This window comes from Eptatretus burgeri, chromosome 8 (assembly GCF_056783735.1).
Source record: "Eptatretus burgeri isolate ZD-2024b chromosome 8, Ebu_testis_v1, whole genome shotgun sequence".
Classification (NCBI taxonomy): domain Eukaryota; kingdom Metazoa; phylum Chordata; class Myxini; order Myxiniformes; family Myxinidae; genus Eptatretus; species Eptatretus burgeri.
In genome coordinates, this window is record NC_140968.1 from 66911706 (window position 1) to 66934392 (window position 22687).

The 22687-nt window shown below is 45.0% G+C and overlaps 2 protein-coding genes across 7 annotated transcripts in view; one reads left to right on the forward strand and one right to left on the reverse strand.

Annotated features, from left to right (window-relative positions):
* Positions 1 to 22687, forward strand: part of LOC147021942 (phospholipid-transporting ATPase ABCA3-like) — a 197600-nt gene that overhangs the window by 71417 nt on the left and 103496 nt on the right. For all 6 annotated transcript variants that reach the window (XR_015060999.1, XR_015061000.1, XM_085892392.1 and 3 more), the window contains 2 exons: positions 3590 to 3688; positions 3907 to 4057. Coding sequence is in view for 4 of the 6 variants with exons in the window: in XM_085892392.1 (XP_085748518.1) it covers positions 3590 to 3688; positions 3907 to 4057 (250 nt within the window). In the remaining 2 variants the exon portion in view is untranslated. The remainder of the gene's footprint in view (positions 1 to 3589; positions 3689 to 3906; positions 4058 to 22687) is intronic.
* LOC147021943 (uncharacterized) overlaps positions 1 to 22687 on the reverse strand; it is a 250567-nt gene that overhangs the window by 17769 nt on the left and 210111 nt on the right. The gene's annotated exons all lie outside the window — the stretch shown is intronic.

Here is a 22687-nt window from a genome sequence, read left to right on the forward strand (position 1 = left end):
ACGGGGAGAAGGACACACGGGGGTGAAGAAGCCGCACACAAGCTGATTGAAGCACAGCAAGAAAAGGAAATAGAAGGTGGGGATGAAACAGAAAAGGATGAAGCCAACAAAAAAACTAACAAATGAAATGAGGTGAAGGAGAGGGGAAAAGGCAGGGGGCGGTCACAATAACCTGGAAAGGGGAGTGCTTGTAATGAGGTTATTTGGGGTATAAGATCATGAGTATGGATGGGGATGTCCTGAGGTAGTTGTGAACAGCTGTCTTGAACTCCTAGAGGGAAGAATTTGAAAGAACAAACTGGGGAAGTTTGTTACCAAGGAGAGAGAAAAGAGGAACAAATGAGTGGAGGTGAGCAGTGCGCCTGGATTTTGGGCTGTTACCTTTTTGTTTTTTTAAAGCTATTTTCCAAATAAATGACATAATATACCTTGATATAAACTAAGAGTGAGGATGTCCACCCTTTTCCTTCAAAACCTTTGACAATATCCTAACTGAGTGCCTTGGATCATTGTCTTACTGATGATGAAGTTTAGACCAATAGGTTTTGCACAATTGGGAATTGCATGGTGGATTAAAATTTGTTTGTACCTTGCTGCAGTCAATATACCATCAATTTTCAGCAATTTTTCAACACCATTTGAGGATATGCACCCCAATGTTGAATTTAACCTCCTCAATGCTGAATTGTTGGTTCCAACGAAGGCTCTTTATAAGCTTCAGTTTTTCATCGTCTCAAATTCTGTCTTCGATTAGATCCAAATATGTGAAACTTTAACTCGTCTGATTAAGCACCTTTGACCATTGCTCCATATTCCAATTTCTGTGCATATATGTTAGCCTTTTAATCTCGTTCCCCTTTCTTAACAGAGGTTCTCTTATTGCAACACATCCTTTAAGTTCTAATTTCAAAAGTGACTTTCGTACTGTTGATGGATGGACAATGACACCTGATCCTTCCGGCCAGTTCTGTTGTCAAGTCAACGATTGTCTTCTTTCTACTTCATCAGGATATTATCTTCAAGTATTATTCATCCTTGTTTGACAGCTTTTTGGGTCTTCCATTCCTGGGCTTGTCAATTAAAGATGATGTTTTTCTGTACTTGGAGAATGTGCTTTGGATACCACACTTTGAAAATTAAGGCTTATTTTTTTAAATGAAGGTGTAATCTTTGAATTAAAATTTTATCGATGGTTTTTTTATTAATTAAAATTTTTAATTAAATTAAATTTTTTTAAAAGTATAAAGTATTTGATAGGTTTTTTATTTGATATATGCAGTGTCGAGTAAAACTAAGCTGTGGTTGTTTATTTAGTTTCCATACAGAATCTATGTTCATGGAAGAACGAGGTATGACAGAGGGTAGAAAGGTAACATATTGTCGATGGGACAGTGGGGCAACACATATGCACACCAATCAAGGGAATGAATGAACAACAAAAGAGGGGAGAGAGAGAGGAAGAGAGAGGGAGAGAGAGAGTGATAGATAGATGAGTTAAGGAAACACAGTAACCTGACAGTAAAAGTATCAGGCTCGGTAGGGTTAATGGTTGTCAAATCAGTCATGGATAGGGATAGTGGATGTCATGAGAGAGTGGTCCACCTCCAATGCTTGAAGCACTGGATGGAAGTGTTATTGAACCATCTTGGAAAGACCTTCAAAACAGCTGTTCACCACCACCTCTTATCTTCCCCCATCCAAAACCTCGATCTTTTCTACCCCCGTTAATCCACCCCAAACCCACCTCCTTCAAATGCACTAATTTCCTTCTTGAAAGTCCCTGTAATGTCCATCTTGTATACCCCATGTTTCCTGCCCCATCCCTCTCCCTTCCACAGATCCCCGAATGTCTCTGTTTCCCAATGTTTTGTCCTTCCCTCTCCCAGCCCTCTTGTCTCATGCCTCCCTTGCTGTGCGTTGTGCATTAACTCTCATACGAGCCTCGACAATGTATATTAAAAAAAAAGAAGGGAGTTTCCATAAATAGGAGAGAAAAAAAAACCATGAGTATACAAAAAAATTATTTGGACAGGAGGTGTTTTCTTCTTCAGTTAACTCAGTTAACTCAGTTATGAAGGTCTTTATTTTACGTCTGTTGTGTTAGAACCTGACCACATCTATGTTGCTGAGATTTATTAGTGCAAAGCTCAGTATTCACTTCAAACATATTTTATAGTAATGCTGATCACTTTTACAGGGTGTTTCAAAAATAACAGTGCATTGAACGAAATACTTATGTTTCATGTGTTTGATAATCTTAAAATTAAAATGTATACTTGTTTACTTGCAGGTATCATTGACATGCTCAAATAAGATACCCACCGGCTGTTACCTCTGATGTGTCTTTGTTGTATTCTTCTCTGAAAGGCTTATCTTTTTGCACAAGAGATGTTAAATTTCCACTGCACTGTTTCTTTTGAAACACCCTGTATTTTCTAAAGGCACAAATACAACCAAAGAGCACATTCATCCAAAGACGAATTCAAGTACACTGTACCCTAATCCACTTTGAATACATGAACGTATTCCTGAATGGATTACCCAAGTAATACAAGTGTAATGGAGTGTTTATTTTTATTTTTTTAAGTTTCCCTCCCAATTTACTGATCCTGTTTTTACCCTCAATTGGTTTGAAATCGCCTCTTCTCTGATCTTGCTTCCTCTGTTCTTAATACTCCGACCATCCCCAGAAACTCCAAGATGCACTCGTTCTTCCATTAACTGGTTAAACTTCAAAAATTTAAAGCTGACTGCACACCTCAACTCCTTGTTTATCCTGTCTGGGGAACTGCCTTTCAGAGGTTTTTCTGTCTCAATCTTTCTTCCAAGACTTCAAGCAGGCAGTGCACCACGCATCACCTCACATCACCCCCCCCCCATCCTGACCCATGATCTTTATAACCCCATTATCCTTTCCAAACCAAATCTCTGATTCGCAGGTATCAGTGTTTTCTTTCTCTCTCTCTTTCTCTTTATCTTTCTCTCTCATTTTTCAAGATTGTTCATTCCCTTGCAAGTTGTGAAAATTGTTGCTCCTGCAACCCCACTGTCAGTTCCACCTTGGACTTTCTTTGGGGCAGGGTAGAGAGGGAGGGGAGGTGGGAGAGAGAAGGATAAATAAATAAATAACAACATAAATTGAAACCTTAGCTCCAAGGTGACAAGACCCCAAATAACAAATGATTGTATGGTTTATTTGTTAAAGTGATGTATAACTGCCATATTTTTCATCCCTAAGTACTGTCGTGCTAGAAACACTTACATGTGATTTGTCAGAGAATAATAAACCGAGTACTGTTGTGAAAATAGCTGCACAACGTTTATTCTTTGAGAAAAGGCAGTCTGTACTATGTGCTGGTGTGTACAACTGTATCTGACATTAATTTATATGTTACGATCCCAGCAGCCCCATTGCACACAACTTTGGTTTCCATTTGATGCACTGTACCATTCTATCAATGTTAACAGCTGCAGTCAGGTGGATCTAATCTTGAAGTGCAACTACATTTCAGGCATAATGAGCCTGATGTTCAAATCCTTCAAAATGCTGATTTCCATATCCAAAACCGATTTATTATTTCTTTCCTAGCTTTGCAGGTCTGTTTGGAGAGATGGAAATGAGAAGAAATGAGTTGGGAATCGCAGGGTACGGTGCATCAGTGACGACAATGGAAGAAGTGTTTCTCAAGTATGCTTCATCCTTTTTTTGCTCCTTGTGAATTATGCATGCACCTCGTATGTCATATATTGAATATTTTGCTCAGCTGCCAGTCTTAATGAAGGCATTTTCATTATCTTCATCATGCCTGTCCGATGGAATCAAACAACACGAAGCATTCCTGTTTACTTTGAGAACTCTTTCAGTGATACAAACAATGCAATTCTTGTGACGTTGTTTTGTTTCAGGGTGTGTGGCACTGCTGGCATTACCAATGAATTGACGCCCGAAGATAAGGATTTGCCTGAAAATTCAGCAGCAAATGAATTTCAAGACCTTTCAAGATCATCAACTGTGCAGAACATTCCTGCCTGCCAGAAAAATCCTTATAACACTGGGGTGAGCCCATCTTGCAGCTTGGCACAGACCTTTATTCTGAAATAAATAATTCTGTGAACATGTAAATTTTGAAGTTATAGTGTTTTGTGAAATGAGTACCTTTCAAAATTGGTTCCAGCATTTCATTTCTGCCATTGTATGCTTCAGTGTGTTTCATATTTCCTTTAACTCCTGTGTATTTATTCGTGCTCATTCTAGTGATCTCGATCCTTCGTCTCGGGCTCGGCAAGGTTTGGGCCGACCAATTTTTTTTCCACTGTTGTTTTTTAACAAAATATCAACAGATATATTGTGACAACTGAGATATAGACAAAAGAGCAGGGAAATATAAAAGAGGTGGACAGATTAGGGGTAGGCAAAGAAGGATCACTGGAATGGCGAAGAAGAGGTCAGCTCAACTGGGATGGAGAACAAATCATAATAAATGCCCAAAACCAAGGGCAATACACCAACAGCTATAAAAAGATGGTGGGACTGAACCAATCGGACAACTGTAGGTTCTGCAAGGTGGAAACAAATTACGAGCCACCTCATATAGGGATGTAAAAAACTCATGTCAGAACGGCTGTACACACAATGGCACACCAACCCACTGGCATCTCTGCAAAAAATTCAATATCCCAGTTCCAGAAAACTCATGGAAACATGAACCAAAAGCAATAATTGAAAACAAGGACATAATGCTCATGTACGACCTGATGATCCCATCAAGCGTGAACATTGAAAAGAAATCACTGTGACCGAACATAGTACTCAGATATAAAAAGGAAAAATGAGGCGTTGATATTTGAAGTTTCAGTACCCAGTGATGTTAGTCTAAATAATGCAGAAATCAAGAAAATGACCAATTATCAGTATCTCAAGAATGAAGTGAAAAGATATTAGAACCTGAAGAGCGCCAAAATGGTACCAGTGATAAATGGGGCAATGGGAATGACAAATAATAACCTTCCATAGAGCCTACAAACCATCCCTGGGAACATTACTACAAACGAATTACAGTTGGAGGCTGTCCGGGGCTCCGCGACAATCCTGAAAAGAGCCCTCGGAACAAAACTTTGATAACAACACTTCACAACTTAGGTCATGAATAATGATCCTTCACCGACACAAAGGTGGATACTTCAAGTCCTGGGAGGACTCCGTTCCACCTTCTGAAACCTGAATTATGAAGATAACAACCAAAACAAACACACACGACTGTTAGATGAGATGAACACAGCTAATGAGCTAAGGGGGAAGTGCCGTTACCTCCCAGTGCACACTCGCTACCAGCAACGTCACAACAATGGTGCCATGTTTTCACTGTACTCGGTGGGGTAGTTCTTGAGGAGGAACTTCCTCCTCCATCAATCATCAATTGGGATCATACTCAGTGTACAGAGTGTTGGGGCTGGCAAAGCAGTCTCCTGGGCTATTGGGCACAATCCTGGATGGGTCGCCACTCCAACACACGATACTCGAATGGCTCAATCAAGCCAGCAAGCTGGTACTCATTTTGCTGATCTTGGAAGAATGACCGGCTGAGTCAACCCCACCTGGTATTAATTCAACAGCCAAGCAGGATTTGAATTCAGGGCCCTGGGATCCCAAGCCCACCACCCTAACCATTAAGCCAACAGCAGGCTTAATTTCCTCCTCAGGCTTAATGCCAATCTATTGAGATTGTCCATGCTCTTACATTTTAAATGCTGAATGTGAAGCAAGGAAGTAGCATGTACCATGTTTAAAGTCTTTGCTATGACTCAGTCTGGGTTTGAACAGCTGACCTCCCAGACTCAAAGCGATGCTTTAACCATTACACCACAGAATCTGGTTTCCCATACTCACTCCCTGTGTCTCCAACCACTCTGTCCCATTATTTAGGCCTAAGTCACATTTGCCACGGCGGCCGTGGGATCTCCAAAATCTACGGCCACTAGCAATTATACGGCGGCCGCAGTATTTTCACGGTCACACAATGTAGCAGTCACATATGTTTTTATTTTTCGGGGAGCCGCACGGCGTATTTCTAAATTGTGGAGACCGAAAACGTGGGGTTGCCGTACGGTCTTTGATTTGATGTCGCACGGTGACCTTAGGGCGTTCTTGCGGCGGCCATAGAATTTTCAAGGCAGACGCAAAGTGCCCACAAGGCAACCGCAGGGGGACCGCAGGGGGGCCCTAAGGCGAACGTGCGGCCAGACGGACGGTAAGAAGTGGTTTTTTTTTACCAGTTCTTTTGTTTCGGCTTGTCGAATTGCTGCGGCGAACGTACAAATGAAAAAGTTATAACTCCATGCTATAATTCTACGGCGACCCCTACGGCCTGTAAAATGTAGCCATACAGCATAGGGCCACCCTGAGGCCACCTCCGAAACTCTGCGGCCACCGCACGTTTCTGTCAATTCAGAGGGTGTACGGCCGCCGTATCCTCGCCGTAGAGCAAATGTGACTTCGGCCTTACCACCATTGCTTTAATTACTTCCTCATACCTTTTGTTGAATAAAAATGAAAAACGACAAAAAACTTTGCCTTACGTTTTGTTTGTCTATCTCTCTTTCTGTTGAGCATGTGTTCAACAGGTCCTGCCTCCTCACCAGGTGTTGCTAAGTTTTGCTTTCGTTAAAACATTCTTTCTACCTTGCCTCAAAACCTTTCCCTTTTCTTTTCTTCCTTCTGAAAATGACCTGAAATTGTGATAATTGAATGCCATTCATCATTATTCATACAAATTCATACTTGATTCATTCAGTCTTTCCATTGAAACTCATTCTTAATTCATTCATCCCAAACTTTCCTTTCCTGAACAGTCGCAAACTCAATTCTTCTTCTTCTTTCGCTCTCACTCCATCAATGTAAACCCTTTTTAAATGGCAATTTTAAAATGTTCAATCTTCCCACGAACTTGCTTCCAAACACCTTCTCCCATTCTGCTTTTCATTCTCCCCTTCTCTCTGTCCCTGGATCACTCACAAACAGGTGCCCCATCCACCATCGTGTTCATATAGCTCTGTCTTTCTTCATGCCTTTAATCATCATTGCCATCTCAATCCTGATGTCTGTCGTTGTCTCTCTGTCTGGAGAATCCTTGAATCCAACCGTTTTTGTACTTTGTGTGGGACTACTCCTATGGTGACAAACTCCCTCACGTCATGATCCTCTCCCAAGTCATCTTCACACCCAGGTTCCCTCACCCCCATCCCTGTTCGGTGTCCCCCAATCCCATGTTTCTCCATCCCATGCCCCTCCCCCTTATTGTTTCCTCCATGCTCTACCCCATCTTTGCTTCTTTCACTCCCTTCCCCCTCTCTACTTCCCTGGCATCCCACCCTCTCTCTGCTTCCCAAGTATTCCACCCCTCTCTGCTTCCCCAACATCCCACCCTCTCTGTTTCTCCAGCATCCCGCCCTTTCTATGTTTCCCCAACATCCCGCCCTCTCTCTGTTTCCCCAACATCCCGCTCTCTCTCTGTTTCCCCAACATCCCGCCCTCTCTCTGTTTCCCCAACATCCCGCCCTCTCTCTGTTTCCCCAACATCCCGCCCTCTCTCTGTTTCCCCAACATCCCGCCCTCTCTCTGTTTCCCCAACATCCCGCCCTCTCTCTGTTTCCCAAACATCCCGCCCTCTCTCTGTTTCCCCAACATCCCGCCCTCTCTCTGTTTCCCCAACATCCCGCCCTCTCTCTGTTTCCCCAACATCCCGCCCTCTCTATGTTTCCCCAACATCCCGCCCTCTCTCTGTTTCCCCAACATCCTGCCCTCTCTCTGCTTCTCCAGCATCCCACCCATTCTTTGCTTCCTCCATGCCCTACTCCACCTTTGCTAACTTCACACCCTACCACTCTTTGCTTCCTTCATTCCCCGCATTCTCCTTGCTTCTTTCACGCCCCACATCCTCCTTGCTTCCTTCATGTATCGCCCCTTCTCTGCTTCCCCTGCGTCCTGACCCCTCTCTTCTTCCCCTGTGTCCCACTCCTCTCTGCTTCCCCAGCATCTTACCTCCTCCAATCTCTCCCCACGTCCTGCCTCCTCCCCCTCTCCAAGCTCCCCTACCTCCTCCCCTCTTTACCACTCCCTGCCAACAGTGCTTCCTTCCTCTTCGACCTCTAATATTTGAGGTCTTTGCTCCAATTAGACAAATCTCTCAATCCAAGCTGCTGCCTAATATTTGCATAATTATCTGCCTAATAGAATCATTCCTCCCACAGGATGTCCCCGATTCCTCTGTGTCTCTCCATAGGTATTGTCTTTTCCGGTTCGACAAGTCTAAACCCTGTTCTAGTGGTGGAGTTGCAATTTATGTCAAGACCTCCATTTCCCACTGTTCGTATACTCCTCCTCTTCCTCATAACCCCCAGGACTACCTTTGGCTGCACTTTCCCCTCTGCAGCCACCTCCTGTATGTCTGTCTGCTGTATTGTCTACTGAACAGAGACTACTCCATTTACATCTCCTCTGCCAACATGAATCATGTAAAAACCACCCATCCCAACTCTGTCTTTCACATATCTTCTTCATATTGGTTCCTCTTCAACCAGCCATGGCATTGCAGCAAAGGACTTCTGTGACTCCATGGCCCTCACCCAATCAGTAAACTTTTCAATCCGGCTTTTTCCCAGTGGCACGTCTCCCCTTCTCGACTTGGTAATGACTAACTACAAATGTTTTCCTCTGCTCCAATAGGTTAATCTGTTCATGTACTTGTGAGAGTCAACATATCTAGCTGTTGTCCAAGAGCTGCTTCATTGCTGCTGAATCTGGCAGTTTACTCAAGCTTACTGGCAAAGACTGCAAGCTGTCCTTTATTTCCACCTCTTCTGATGTCAACACTGCCTTGGAAACCTTCCACTCAATCTTGCTTTCCCTGATGTACAGATTTATACCATCTCTTCGGCAATTATCATACCCATCCTCACCCCTGTTCCACAGAATCCTGTGGTAAGGCAGTAGCCTTAAAACAACTTGCGTTCTCTCTCTGGAAAGCAAATCTGACCGAAGGAAACCTCAGATCATCCCACAAAACCTTGATCAAGGGCATGCCCACTCTCAGGCTCAGGAAAGCAAGAAAACAACATCTTGCCAACATCAGGATTGAACATGTCTCCTTCAAAGACCTAGTGGTGCCTTGTCAAGTCTGTCTCTGGTGTTTGCCCTCTATGTCCTGCATCCCTTCAATCACTTCAAATGGCACCACGGCGGACTCTCCTCATGAGAAAACTGAATGCCTCATTTCTGTGTTTGCATTCAAATCCTGTGTACCAAACCCTTCACTCCCGAACTGTACCCCACCCGATAATACCCAACTGCTGCAGGATACTGTGTCCTTCTTACTTGAGAAGGTGGAGAGGTTTCTTCCAATCGATTCTATGACAAGCCCAGACAACATCAGTGCACGTGTCCTAAAAACTTGCTCTGCTGCTCTTGCTCATCTTCATCCTCTTTCTGCTCTGTTCACTCGATCATTAAGCCTAGTGTTGGCTTAATCACATAATGGTTAAGGTGGCTGGCTTGAGATCTTAGGGTCTTCAGTTTTAGCCCCTGCCATGCTGTTGGAATAACACTAGTTGGTTTGACTCGGCATTTCATACTTCTGAGTTTGGAAAAATGAGTTCCAGCTTACTGGTAACAGGGGCACTGCATCAGCAGCACAGCTGCACTTCAAGAAATGATGCGACCAGCAGCCACAGGCTGCATATGAAACAACAATTCCATCATTCTTCTGGGTCAGTTCCTGTCTGCCTCAAAGTTGGCCAACATCACTGTGATACACAAACATGGCACAAAAACGGATCCTATCAACTACAGACCTATTAGTTTGCTTCCAATTCTAAAGGCGCTGCCACACCTTGACAATTTAGCCAGCGTATGCCGACTTATGAAAAATTTGTCTAAAACGCTGGCACACGTCGAATACGTTATGGGTAAGTTTTGATAACATTAAGAGCACGCTGAAAAACACTGCCATATGTCGTAGTACGCTGGCTTTAATCGTTGTACTTTGCGGTTGTCCTCAAATTTTAGCATGCTTGAAATTTTACGACGTATGCCAGCGTATGACTCACACGTTCCGCTATGCTGGCCATAAGTTGTCGGCATGTTATGCGATTATTGACATACGTCGACGCACGTTACTTGTAAGTTACTCATAAGTCGAAACACGTCGAGGTAATGATTAGCATACCCGAAATTTATTTATAACCCATGAGTCACGTGTTGTAGGCACGTTATGTGATCGTTGACACACGTCGACACACGTTACTTGTAAGTTACTCATAAGTCGAAACACATCGAGGTAATGTTTAGCGTACCCGAAACTTATTTATAACCCATGAGTCATGTGTTCTAGGCACGTTACACGATCGTTGCACACACGTCGAGGCACGTTATGCGATTGTTGACACACGTCGAGGCACGTTACTTGTAAGTTACTCATAAGTCGAAACACGTCGAGGTAATGATTAGCGTACCCAAAACTTATTTCTAACCTATGAGTAATGTGCTTTGAACCAATGTGTAACGTACCTCCAACGCATATTGACATATGTAGACGTATTTGATTGACGTCTTCCGGACGACCACAGAACTTACTGAACGTGTTTGTAATTTACAGCTACCGTATAATGGCGTATTGGCAGCGTTTAAAAAAACAACAACAACAATAACTTCCGATATTTCGTCACGTGCCGTTACGTCACGTCCGATTGCCTCTTCAGTTTGCTCATGTCTTATTCTTAGTTCTTTCTCTGTGAATATTTTCTGTTTGAGGATATTGTCACGTCGACGTCGAAACTTAAAAGCAAATGTCCGAATATATTGTTGCGAATTCGCGCCCGCCGGCGTGCGAACGGCCACGTAACTTGAATCGCGGCACGTCGCCCACCGGACGGACAATTCTGTCATGACCCTCTCGGACTAACGCCGGGAGCCAGTCACGGGTGGGCCTTTCGGCCTCACCACGATCGTGCCAATCGGGCCCCCGCGTGGGATAGGGTTGTTCGCCAAATTCGACCTACCTAAGTACCCACGCGGAGAGTAGACCGGGCGATCGCACCTCACCGCAGTTCGACTCCGGACACGGGCCACTTAAGCGACCCGTTCCGTACTATCAGGATAACCGAGCGGTGTTATCGTCGGCCTCGACGGTTCCGATTAATTATCGGGCGTATTAAGCCCACTACCAACCCTTTACGTGAAGCAAGATGGAGATTCAATCAAAGAAAAGACGAAGCAAAGTGGGGTGGGAATGGGGCCCCCTTTTCGCACTATCTCAGCGCGGGGGGAAAAAAGGGGGGAATTGTTGATGCTCTGGGGAAAGAGGATAGCTGGCTTGCTTGGGTCCCGTGACGAGCGACTCCACTGTGACCTCGTCGCCGACCGCCATCTTCCTTGCCTCGGACCCGGGCTATCCGGTCCCCTCCGCAATTCTCCTCAGCCGACTGCAGCAAATCACCTCGACCGCGCTCCAGGCTTCAGGCTTCCCCTCTCTGCAGCTCCCCGACAGACTGCCACTCTCCAGACCCGACTTGACTGCCTCGACCTTTTCTCCAACTCTCTGCCTCCAACTCTTCCGACCAAAACTGACTAAATTCGCCCCGCGCTCGGCGCTTTATAGTCCGGCAGGAGAACACATATGCAAATTTCTGGATCAGAACGAGCACGGGGGTGGAGCCACGCTCGCCCATTGGACGGAGAAAAAGGGGCGTGTCTCCCCTGATCCTCGAATTTGCATATATCGATTCTACTCCGACGCGCCTGGAGGCGGGGCCAAACCGCCCCGCGCTTGCTGATTGGACGGATCAGAAGTGGGCGTGTATCATTCCTGATCCGAATTCTCCTCGGAAAGGCCGCTATTTGCACCCGCGGCTCGGCGCGCATCCCGCACGAGGCCAGGACAGCCTGACGCTCGGTGCCCACAAGCGGTGCGGGAATGGTCGCAGAAGGAGAGGCAAAGGTGGTGGAGGGTTTAAAGTGCTGGTCCATGGCCATGGCGACGTTTGGAATGGCGGTGATGCGATGTTTGCAGGAGCGAGTTGTGAAGGTAAAGGTCGTGGCTGTTGGCGTTGTTGTTGTTGTGAAGCGACGTTGCGGTTGGTGGTTGTTGTGTGATGGCAGTTGAGACGTGGTTGGTTCAAAATAAAGATAGAACAGAAAAACGGCTATCTTAAAGGGTCGCAGCCCGAATGAATCACATTTATTCCCTCTAAACAACGGGTTTGGGGCTAACTACACATGTACTTACAGAGATATCTCACCTATGGGACCTGAATGGTGGTTTGCGAATTTCCTCAACCGCAACAATATTTTAAAATTCGTGATAGACTAAAAAAAAAAAAAAAAAAAAAAAAAAAAACTTCAGATATTTCGTCACGTGCCTTCACGGAGCCAAGGAGAAAAAAAGAAAATGTGCCTTGACGGAGAAAATAAGTTTCGGGTATGCTAAACATGACCTCGACGTGTTTCGACTTATGAGTAACTTACAAGTAACTTGTGTCGACGTGTGTCAACGATCGCATATCGTGCCTACAACTTATTCCCAGCGTAGCGGAACGTGTGAGCCATACGGCGAGTACGTCATAAAATTTTCAGCATGCTTGAAATTTCACGACGTACGAAACGTACCACGAAATATGACAGCATACTTCATCGTTTTTCAGCGTGCTCTTAACCTATACACAACTTACCCATAACGTATTCAACGTGTGCCAGCTTGGTTCGGCAAATTTTTCATAGGTCGGCATACGCTGACTAAATCGTCAAGGTGTGACTGCGTGGTTGACACTTTCAATTTTCAGGCGGTTATGATTTAAATCGGTGTGTGGCAGGTTTTTAACAGGCTATGCCACAAGTTTGTAGGCGATACGTGCAGTGCGCTATACCTAAGTTAAACTATCGTTGGGCAGAGGTTGTGAACGCCGAAAACACGCTAATCATTCGTTGGTATAAGTTATCTTTTCGACAACTAAACGTTCTGTGCCCGTTACTAATATGTTATGCATACGACCAACACGTTATGAATACGACCAAAACTTAAAAAAACATCAACATTTCAGCATACGCCAACGTTTTACATACATTTTTATACGTTGCCATTGCTGGCTAAATCGTCAAGGTGTGATAGCGCCTTAAGCAAGGTTATGGAATCTATGATTGCAGTTGACTTAAAATCCTTCCTTTCCTTCAATGGCCTGATCTCAAACAATCAGTTTGGTTTCAGACCCTTTTATTCTAACCTGGACATGCTGCATCCCTTCTCCAATGAATGGAAGTCCTCAGTCTCAGGCATGAGATCAGGGTCGTCTCTCTCGGTATATCTCGAGCATTTGAGAAAGTTTGGCACTCGCCTTCATCTCCAAACTCTTATCTCTGCTTATGGCACCCAAAGCCACACACATCCTCTCATGGATCACTGACTTCCACCACTCCCATAGTCAGTGCATATTTCTTCATGGGATCCTCTCATCTCCTTTCCCTGTCAAGGCTGGAGTGCCCCAAGGCAGTGTCTTTGGACCAGTCTTGTTCCTCATATTCATCAATAATCTTTCTGATTCCCTGGAAAATCCTGCTTATCTCTTTGGTGACGATTCCACACTCTGCTGTATCATCTCTCTTCCTTCTCTGCAGACCTTGACAGAATCAGGAGCTGATGCAGCACTTGGAATATGTGTTTGAACCCCGATAAATCGCACATACTCACATTGTCTCTCAAAAAGGACCATCCAGCAAACCCTCCCATCAATTTCCTTAACAAACCACTTGAAGGGGTTAAGTCACCCACACATTTGGGCCTCACTATGAGCCTTGATCGTTCTTGGGCAGACCATATTCCCAAGAAAGCCTCCAAAGCCAGCTGCCGACTGGGCATCCTCTGTCATGAAGGACTTTCCTTGGTCTATCTGAACTTTTGACAACCTATAAGGCCTTCATTTTCAGCTTGATGGATTACTGCTCTCCCCTTTGGGTTGGCACCCCTGCTGTTCCAAGTACTCCCTCTTTCCAATTTATTGTGATTTTTTTTCCCCCTCTCCCTCACCTCTTTTCATTTGTTCGTTGTTAGTTGCTTTGTTTCTTTTATATTTGGTGTGGTGTTGATGTGGCGCAGGCACGATGGGCTAAATGGCCTTCACCTGCGTCTAATTTCCTTGTGTTTCATCCCAGGTTTCTCCTTCTTCTTGCTGTGTTGCAGCCTGTGTGCAGCTTGTTCATTTCCATGTGTTCTTCTGCCCCTCCCCTTGATTTCGCCCTCATTTCCTTTCTGCTGTTGGGGTTTCCCCTTAACCATTTTGTTCCATTCCATTCTACTCAAGCTCTTCCACGAGCCTCGACCATGTAAACAAACAAACAAACAAAAATCTTTTGGGATATTCTGGAATTAAGCCTCCCCCCCCCCCCATACCATTTAATTTACTAATTGTTTTTATATTTATTTACTTCACTTTCATCCTCAGCCCCTCTTATCGTTTTTCTACTTTTTGAACACACAGCTTAACTTATGGAAGAGCGAGATAGCAGAGGCAGAGACTTGAAGAAACATTCGGCCTCCACTGTATTCCAAAACAGTTGTTTCAAACAGATATGAACACACGGATATATGTATGCTTGTTGAGCCATAGTAAGCATACACCTTTGTATCTGAAATCAATGTCCAGGTTCTGTTGTTATTCTTAGCAGTTAAGGCCCGGTCACACCTTGACGTTTTAGCCAACGTATGCCGATTTTTGAATTTTTTTTCTAAAACGCTGGCACACGTTGAATACGTTATGGGTAAGTTTTGATAACATTGAGAGCATGCTGAAAAACACTGCCATACGTCGTTGTACTTTTCGGTTGTCCTCAAATTTTTTCACGCTTGAAATTTCACGACATATGCCGGCGTATGACTCACACGTTCCGCTACGCTGGCCACAAGTTGTATGCACGGTCTGCGATCGTTGACAGACGTCAACACATGCTACTTGTAAGTTAATCATAAGTTGAGACACGCCGAGGTAATGTTTAGCATACCCGAAACTTATTTCTAACCTATGATTAACGTGTTGTTGGCACGTTACGCGATCGTTGCCACACATCGACAGACGTTACTTTTAAGTTACTCATAGGCTGAAAGACGTCGGTATAATGGATCGTCCTTGCGTCAGCGTCCACGGCCAGGACACTTATTGGCAACATTCTTCAAACTTTTCTTCGGCATGATGAGGATGTTCACACTTCGATGTCTAGCTTGGCTATGATTCCAATTGTCCATCGGCAGCGTCTATTTAAAATAGTCGAGTTTGAGCGTTTTAACACGTTCAGAAGAAACGCTTCAAATTTCCAAACCCCAGCGTCAAAAAACAAAGGCAAGTGACAGCAATTTAAATCGTTCATTGTAAACAATGAAAATAGCAGAGTGGTACCGTTTAAAAGTCGTTGAGTGTAAAAAAAATCCAATTGTTGAGCGCAAGCGTCTACTTTCAATAGTGGAGATGCAGCCATTTAAATCGTTGAGTGGCAGCCTATGAACCTACCCGTGGACACGCAGACGCAAGGACGATCCATCATAACCCACACCCTCCCCCTCACACTCACACTCACCTACTACTGCCAACATGAACAAACTACTACTAATACTAATACTGATACTAATACTGATACTGTTACTGCTGACATGGACATCGACTCAAAAAGGAACTCGAAAACACTGTTGGGTTCCCCTTTTATGAGCAGCATTTTTATATACCAATTCCCAAAACCGCTGGGAACACGTCTTTATATGGCAGTTGTAAGCTAGAAACACGTTCATTTTTTTTTTGTTGACCGGAAGACGTCATTGGAATACGTCTACATACGTCGATGTGTGTTGGGACTACGTAAAGAATTGGTTCAAAGCACGTCAAACATAAGTTAGAAATAAGTTTCGCGTAAAAAAGACATTACCGCGACGTGTTTCGACTTATGAGTAGCTTATAAGTATCCTTTGTGGACGTGTGTAAGCGTCCACATATCGTGTGTAAAACTTATCCCAATTGCATGCGGAACGTGTGTCATACGCCGAGTACGTCGTAAAATTTTGAACATGTTTAAAATTTCTTGACGTACTCTACTTACTACGACGTATGATAGCGTACTTTAGCGTTCTCCTCACGTATACCAAACTTACTCATACCGTATTTGACGTGCCCCAACGTTTTAAACACATTTTTCTTAGGTCGGCATACGCTGGCAAGATCGCCAAGGTGTGACCGCGATGTTGTCACTTCCATTTCTACGGCAGTTATGATTCGAATCGTTGTGCGTCAGCCTTTTAATAGGCTACGTCACGACATCGTCGGCGATGCGTGCAACGCGCTATGCCGAAGTTAGACTATCGTTGGGCATCGGTTGTGTAGGCCAACAACAGGTTCAGCATTCGTTGGTATAAGTTATCTATAACACAACGAAACGTTCTGTGTCCATTACTAATATGTTATGCATACGACCAACTCGTTATGAATACGTCCGAATCTTAAAAAAAAAAAACATCAAAAGTTCAACGTCAGCCAGCGTTTTACATACATTTTAATACGTTGCCATCGCTGGCTAAAACGTCAAGGTGTGACCGGGCCTTTACGACTTAAACCCAGAAGAAACTTAATTTATAATTGGCCAACGATAGAAAATGTGGCAGACAGGAACACGTGGGCAAGGGATACGTCACACGGACAAAGAAAAGACTTCTGGACATGAAAAGGGACAAAGAGCTGTATGTGTCTTCCCACATGTCACTGCAGCACAATGGAGAGGATAGAGTGACTAGGGGCTTGTAAATACAGTACACGGTGAAGCCAAAGCAGAGCAATTGCATTCATAAAAAGTTACAGGTGAATAGGAGGGAAAGGTAACCACAGGAAGCAAATGTAAACAAGGAAGACAACATGAGATGGTAGTGGGTGATCAACTTGAATGACTGGAGGTAAGATTAATATTGTTGCGGGCCGGGAGTCGGGTGAGAAGACCACCGGGGGGAGGGGGGTTCTATCTCGGGTTCCCAACAGACTCCCCTGAATTGCAGGCCATCGCACACTGATAAATCCGTGATGTGGCGGGTGATTTAATTACCGGGGAACACGCCCTCGGTACGCCTTGTCCGAACAAAATCGCTTTATCGGATCGGATACAGCCGAGCGACACTGCCAAGGAGGTACCGGCTAAAAGGAATGGATCGTTGGGAGTAAAGTCCCGGCTAAGTTAGGATTCGGACCGTGCTGGATCAATGAAAGAAAAGACAAAAACGAGCTGGGCACATTTCTAATAATTATTTATTTACAAGCAGGTGAGGAAAGATATGTGGCACAGTGAATAGTTTTATTGTGGTGTGTCATGCAGGGATAGGAAGAAATGTGAGAGGTGCAGCAATATACAAGCAACTTACAAAAGCAGACACAGAGCAGAGTTATTCCAATATAATTATTGCACAATTTTAACTTAAACGAGGACAGGCACCAGGACACACACACACACACACACACACACACACACACACACACACACACACACACACACACACACACACACACTTGATCAAGAGGAGTTGATGAAGAGAAAAAGGAGAGGAGATGAGGCTAACGGGCTCTCAATACCTTGCACGATTGCCCGATCGTGCCACCAATATGTTTTGGGGAGATGCTCCGCTGGGCGATACCTCCCTGACAGCTGGCACGTCGTCTCTTGCTTCGTGCAGCTAGCGTCGGTCCAGAGAATGGTGGCACGACCGTCAGGCGTGAAAGAGGGACCTTGGGTGAGAAGGCGGAGTCGAGAGCGAGTGGGCGGAGTGGTAGACAGGACCAGGTGGGTGGGTGGAGTCAGCGACGTGTGGGCGGAGAAGGGCGGGAGGAGGAGGCAGAGTCGCAGGCGATGACGACAGAACGGCGGGAGTAGAAGGCTGAGTCAAGAGCGAGTGGGCTAAGACAGGCGGGTGAGAAGGCGGAGTTAGCAGACGGGTGGAGAGATCGATCCCAAGCCAGGCAGAGAACGGGACGAGCTGACAGCAGCGATGGGCAAGACATCAAAACCGGAACTACGGACAGCCTCGCCACCCGTTCTTTATAGACCCTGGGGTGCAGACTGGGGGCATTACCCTCAAGCGGTGTCATCACCCAAATCGGCTACTCTGATTGGGCCCGGATCACTGTGTGGCCCGGCTGTGATGGCCAGAAGCGGCTCCACTCCACTTCTGGCAAGATAACTCCAAGCTGTGGAATCGTCTTGCTCCGAGCTCCATGATATGAATCGCCCCACACCGAACTCTGTGGCATGAATTGCCTTGCATCGTTCTCCCGGACCGTGCCCTGACGACCGGCCGAGGGTCGTGTCGGCCCCACATGCTCGCCCGGGCACTCCCGATTCGCGCTGATCAATGCCTGCTCTGCGATGCGCCACGGAACTCGGGCGATCCGAACTGCACAGCACGCCTCTGCCTGATCACATCTTCACCAGGCAGAGAGGCGAGGAGACGTCCGCCGTCCGTGGGGAACACCCGCGGCCGCCAGCTAGGACTGACGGTTAGGTGTTACGGTAAACCCATGCACAGACCAGAACAAGGTGTGTGCCATTCGTGCCCTGCTCTGGGCGTTGATAAGGTATCACGGCTGCGAACGAGTTTGCCCGCGATCGAGCACGTTCCGTACAGTACATGCGGACCCACCATGGAACACGTGGCCATGTACACGTTCACCCGTATCTGCTATCGTTTTCGCGGTGTTGTGTGCCATCCGTGCCCTGCTTTGTACGATAAGGTGTCACGAACTAAGCACGGGTCTGACTGCCATCGAGCATGTTTCGTACAGTACGCGCGGATCTGCCATGGCCCATGTGGTCAGCACTCGCGTTCACCTGATTCTGCTGTCGTGTGTGCGGGTCCAACCCTGATCTGTGTCAGGAATTGAGGGGAACGATCGGATATAATAATTAGTTGGAGGTTTGGAATGAAAAAGAATATAGATATGAGTATCAGATGGAGAAATGGAGGGAAAAGAGGATGCCGATATAATTGTATCCAGAAATGGGTTGAAAAGAATGCGTCGCCCGTATCTTGCACAGTTGTGTCCTGCACAACGTGGCATCGTTGTTGTTTTTCTATTATTGGCACCAAGCTGCCAGCCACACTCTCGCCGATATTGGGTCATTTGTTTCTGTGTTGTGAAAAACAACATCCGTGCAGCCGCTTTAAGAGATATTCGTTCGTATGCCTTTTCAATGCAACCAGCAATCTCATCCCAGATCATTGGAAACGTCAGACGATCATCTCGAGCTTGCGGCAGAGGTTCCTTCGAGGGTATCGCTGTATCCTCGCAGCTGCGCTGTCGATGCTCGTGTGGTTTTGTCACGGCTCTCCTATTCCCCTCCCCGGCCGCGGCACGTGCTGCACGTGTTGGCCTCCGCGAGGACCCAAATTCCGATTTACCTCAGGAATAAGCAGAAAAGAAGAGTAGAAATGAAGTTGGAGTGGTGTAAACGGACCTCGCTATGAGATCCACACAACGCACTGTCCCATTGTCCCGCTAGACAAAAGGGAAGGAACTATGTGAACATATATTAATGGAATAACTGTCTAGGGACCGCTGTATGATGGTTGCTATTGCTTTGGACGGATGCGGTTCCCAGAACCACAACAATATTATATGGGACTCGGGGAAGCTATTCATTCAACAAATGGGGGAAAAGGGAAGACAAAATAAGGAAGGTGAGCAGCAAGCTGAGAATTGGGAATTGTAATTAAGGTAACCATCCATCTGGACCATACTCTGTACAGAGCGTTCGTGCTGCCAAAGAAGTCTCCTTGGCTATTGGGCACAATCCTGGACAGGTCACCACTTCAACACAGGATATTCAGATCGCTCAATCATCCCAGCAAGCTGGTGCAGATTTTGCCGTCATCAGAAGGATGACAGGCTGAGTCAACGCCACCTGGTATTAATTAACCACCTGGTAACGGTGAGTAGGATTTGAACTCGGGATCCTAGGATCCCAAGCCCACCACCCTAACCATTAAGCCAACACCAGACATAATTAAGGTATGGGTTGCAGGATGAGCACGTGTGACAAATGTAATCACCATGACCCTCCAAACTTAAGAGAGGGCAAAATACAAGATTCCAAATTTAAGATGAATCAATAAATTCATATCTGTACACTCCAATGTGTTTGAATAATGATCAAATGAAGAAATTGTGATTTTGATAACTGCATATATCCTACATGCCTGGTGTTGGCTTAATGGCTAGAGTGGTGGGCTTGGGATTCTATGGTCCTGAGTTCAAATCCCCCTTGGCTGTTGAATTAATACCAGGTGGGGTCAACTCAGCCTGTCATCCTTCTGAGGTCAGCAAAATGAGTGGCACCTTACTGGTATTCTGTGTCGGGGTGGTGACCTGTCCAGGATTGTGCCCAAGAGCAAAGGAGACTGCTTAGGCAACACCAATGCTCTGCACAGAGTATGGTCCCACTGGATGGATGAATATATCCTACAATCAATTTTATGCAAGAAAAATTGGATTGTGTGTGTGTGTGTGTGTGTGTGTGTGTGTGTGTGTGTGTGTGTGTGTGTGTGTGTGTGTGTGTGTGTGTTTCGGTAGGATAACCTTGAGGTGTGTGCACTTGCCCTTTGACGTGAATCATGCAGGCATTCACGTTTGTGTTCGGTTCTTCCTTTCAAGCTATTTGTTTATCCATATTCATGCTGCGGAGGTTGATACCATCTGTAGCTCCTTTAATTCGAATGTTAATCTACCTTCTGGCACCATCATCATCATCATCATCATCATCATCATCATCATCAGTCATGCAGCTGACGTTTTCTATATAATTTTGAGGCAGTTATTGTAGATATGGAAAAAATATTGCGTACCTTTTTAGAGGACCCCATAGTTATTGTCCATATGCAAGTTGCTCGTAAATAGGACAGTCTGCTTAACACACCCTTCCAAAGATGGTGTGCTCTATGATGCAACATCCTGCTTGTCGAAGTGTCGGAGTGTGCCCAATAGAATTATAATTTGTTGTTAGGTGATGTTCCATTAGGGATCAAGTCTAGATTAGGCAACTCTACAGCAGGTATCCTACCTCGATGCTATGTTGTTAGCTTACTTTAAAAAGACTTACTTTTTTGATGATGAGCTGCACTCGGTCCAAAAAGGAGGGGGAGAGGGTTTTGTAATCGGTCTCTGTGTCAGTACTGGTGTCAGTCTTTTGTATTGAGGCATTTTATTCTGGCTCTTGCAATCTGATCCGTCAACGTCACGTGTTGTGTCCCTCTGGCCTTCCCTCCCCATAGCCGTTGTGGGCTTTTGCCCATAACTACCATATGCAGTGAATGCTAAATGCAAACGCATGCAAAAATCAATCCCTCTGCCAAGCACTCTTTCCATGTTCCGTTGTGTCTTGATATCATGCAAAAAGACCACCTTCTCCCATAGCTGGCCAAGCTAATGGTCTTGTACACCTCAGGTTGAGATACACCTTAAAGAGCCATTGGCTTGTTTTGGCATCACAACAGCCAATCTGAACTTAAATAGTCGTGGTCTCTTTGCAGTGAACCCTCAAAGATTGAGTTGTGCTCGTTCCTTATGGAAATGTAAGACATCGGAATCCTGAGTCCACACACAGACCAACTTTAATCCAGTGTCCAGGCAGCCCACTTTAATCCAGGCAGCCCACTTTAATGTTGCACCCCAATCGGCCTTAAGCACAGTTCGAGAAAGTTCTCTAAGATAATCATAAATGTTTACATTTAAGTTGAGCATCACGAGATTTTGTACCATGAATGTGTATTATATCAAAGTTATCCACACCTGTTCCTGAGCATGTGTTTGCTCGTAGCACGTGTGTTTTGAGGTATGCTGTGAGGCCTACGAGTTCACATCTAAATTAATCAACAATAATGATTAGACAAAGCCTGCTGTTGGTTTAGCAGTTCAGGTGGCTGGCTTGGGACATAAGGATCCTGAGTTTGAGCTCCTTTTTCGCTGTTGAATTAACACCAGGTGGGGTTGACTTAGCCTGTCATCCTTTTGAGGTTGGAAAAATGAGTCCCAGTGTACTAGGGCATTAACCATTTGGGGTAACCTGTGTCAGAGTGGTGATCTGTCCAGGACTGCATTCCTTGCCAATGAAACTGCCTTGGCAGCCCGATGCACCTTTATGGTGTGAAAGGAATGGTAGTATTATTATTATTATTATTATTATTATTATTATTAATGATTAGACAGGTTAATGTTTACTACATAAGAACCATTACGGATTTTTTTTTTGATACATAGGATGTGGGAATTTATTGGTTGACTTATTAACCTCGCACATTCCAGAAGGAACACAAAAAGCTATTGTAACGATACTGTCACTGAGTGAGTGAGAGTCTGTACTGGTTCTCAGATCTACTGTAATCTATATACTCCAGTGAGGCTCTGCATTATTAATTGCTCTGTCTTGTTTTTCACATAACATTTGTTGCAGAGGAAGAATATTTGGCAAATTAGTTTCATAAAATTTGTGATTGCATGCTTGCCTTGGTTGCAGTGGTTTGAACTTGCATACAAATTTGAAAACTATTTCATGATTAATCACGACTTCGATGTTATCATTTGAATAGATTGCCCCTCTAATGCAGCATTGTTTATTTATTTATTTTTAATGAAA